Genomic DNA, 2,120 nt, shown 5'->3' on the forward strand with positions numbered 1-2,120 from the left:
CCCCGCACTGGGGACACCAAAACATGTCCCCTTCCCCTGGGGACAGCAAAGCTTGGGGACTCCCAGGAACAGGGACACTTGGGGATGAGGTGGCTCCTCCGTACAGGGACAGCAAAGCTCAGGGACAACCAGGCAGAGGGACACTTGGGGACATCAAGGTATGGCACAGGGACAGCAGTGTTTGGGGACAAAAAGATGTTTGGGGACAACAACAGCACATGGAGGCATGTCACAGAGACACGGTGACACCCCAGGGATGGGAACAGGGGATGCTTTGGGACCTGACTGAGGGGACAAAGTGGTTCAAGGGACATCCAGGGACCAAACTGAGGGGACAATGTGGCCCAGGGGACATCCAGGGATCTGACTGAGGGGACAATGTGGCCCAGGGGACACCTGGGGACTTGACTGAGGGGACAATGTGGTTCAGGGGACATCCAAGGACCAAGCTGAGGGGACAACATGGCTCAAGGGACATCAGGGGACCTGACTGATGCAACAATGTGGCCCAGGGGACACTTGGGGACAACATAGCTCAGGGGACACTGAGGGACTAAGCTAAGGGGACAATGCAGCTCAGGGGACACCCAGGGACCAAGCTGAGGGGACAAAGTGGCTCAGGGGACATCCAGGGACCAAACTGAAGGGACAATGTGGCCCAGGGGACACCTGGGGACAACAGAGCTCAGGGGACACCGAGGGACTAAGCTAAGGGGACAATGCAGCTCAGGGGACACCCAGGGACCAAGCTGAGGGGACAAAGTGGCTCAGGGGACATCCAGGGACCAAACTGAAGGGACAATGTGGCCCAGGGGACACCTGGGGACAACAGAGCTCAGGGGACACTGAGGGACTAAGCTAAGGGGACAAAGTGGCTCAGGGGACACCTGGGGACCTGACTGAGGGGACAAAGTGGTTCAGGGGACATCCAGGGACCTGACTGAGGGGACAACGTGGCTCAAGGGACATCCAGGGAGCAAGCTGAGAGGACAAAGTGGCTCAGGGGACACTGAGGGACTAAGCTGAGGGGACAAAGTGGCTCAAGGGACACCTGGGGACCTGACTGAGGGGACAACGTGGCTCAAGGGACATCCAGGAACCAAACTGAGGGGACAAAGTGGCTCAAGGGACATCCAGGGACCTGACTGAGGGGACAAAGTGGCTCATGTGACACCTGGGGACTTGACTGAGGGGACAACGTGGCCCAGGGGACACCCAGTGACCCAACTGAGGTGACACCAAAGATGCACGTGAGCCGGTGAACGGACACAACGGTGCCAACTCCTCCTCGGTGACAATGTGTCCCCCTCTCCCCTGTCCCCGAGTGGCCACTCACCAGTAGTTGGGGGCGGAGAAGACGGTGACACACTTGCCATCGTGGGCCACCTCGTAGCCCTCGGGCTTGACCTCGTGGCTGCGGATGATGTACTCCAGCCGGTTCCGCTCCAAGAAGCTCTTGGTGACATCGGGACCAAACTGGCAGCTGACCCCACGTTTGCTGACAGAGCGACCGTTCTACAGGAGGGACAATGTCACCAGTGTCACCAGGACCTTGGGGACACACGGTGCTGGGAAGCCCCAAGGTGGCAACTGGGATGTTTTGGGGTTTAACTCACCTGGGGTTGTGGGTCGGACCAGAGTAGGTCACACATGGGACCTGTGGGGGAAGGAAATGGGACACGGGGTCACCTGTCCACCACGGAGGGGACATCTCGGTCCTTTGGAGGTGGCAGGGACACCACAGAGAGGGGACATGGGGCACATCTTGGGGTCCATGTGTCACCTGAGTCGGGGGGTTGTCGGTTCCTTTCAATCTTCCGGATGTCGTCGAGGGTGACGCCGTCCTCGCTGAAGAGACCCCCGTGCATGATCTGGGACAGAAGCCACGTGGGGACGGGGACAACGGGGACAGCAGGGACCCCCCACCCCATCCTAACCCTGGTGGGGACCAACCCCAGGGGTGAGGGAAGGGACCCCAAGCTCCTGGGGTGGGCAGGGACACCCCACTTGTGACAGGGAGGACCCTCGAGCCCCCAGGGACAAGGACACTGGGGACAGGGACCAGCCCAACTCCATGGGGACAAGGACACTGGGGACCCCCCACCCAAACCCCATGAGAT

The 2,120-nt window shown here is 60.3% G+C and overlaps 1 protein-coding gene across 1 annotated transcript; it reads right to left on the reverse strand.

Moving 5' to 3' along the window:
• Nucleotides 1–1,336: 1,336 nt before the first annotated feature.
• LOC104525217 (serine/threonine-protein phosphatase 5-like) lies at nt 1,337–1,868 on the reverse strand (the record flags this gene model as incomplete). The annotated part of the gene is made up of 3 exons (XM_010168303.1): nt 1,784–1,868; nt 1,617–1,657; nt 1,337–1,515 (listed from the first exon to the last, which is right to left on the reverse strand). Coding segments are annotated over exons 1-3 (305 nt in total), but the record flags the coding sequence as incomplete, so codon positions are not given.
• Nucleotides 1,869–2,120: the final 252 nt, after the last annotated feature.

This window comes from Antrostomus carolinensis, unplaced genomic scaffold, assembly GCF_000700745.2.
Source record: "Antrostomus carolinensis isolate BGI_N321 unplaced genomic scaffold, ASM70074v2 scaffold45355, whole genome shotgun sequence".
Lineage (NCBI taxonomy): Eukaryota > Metazoa > Chordata > Aves > Caprimulgiformes > Caprimulgidae > Antrostomus > Antrostomus carolinensis.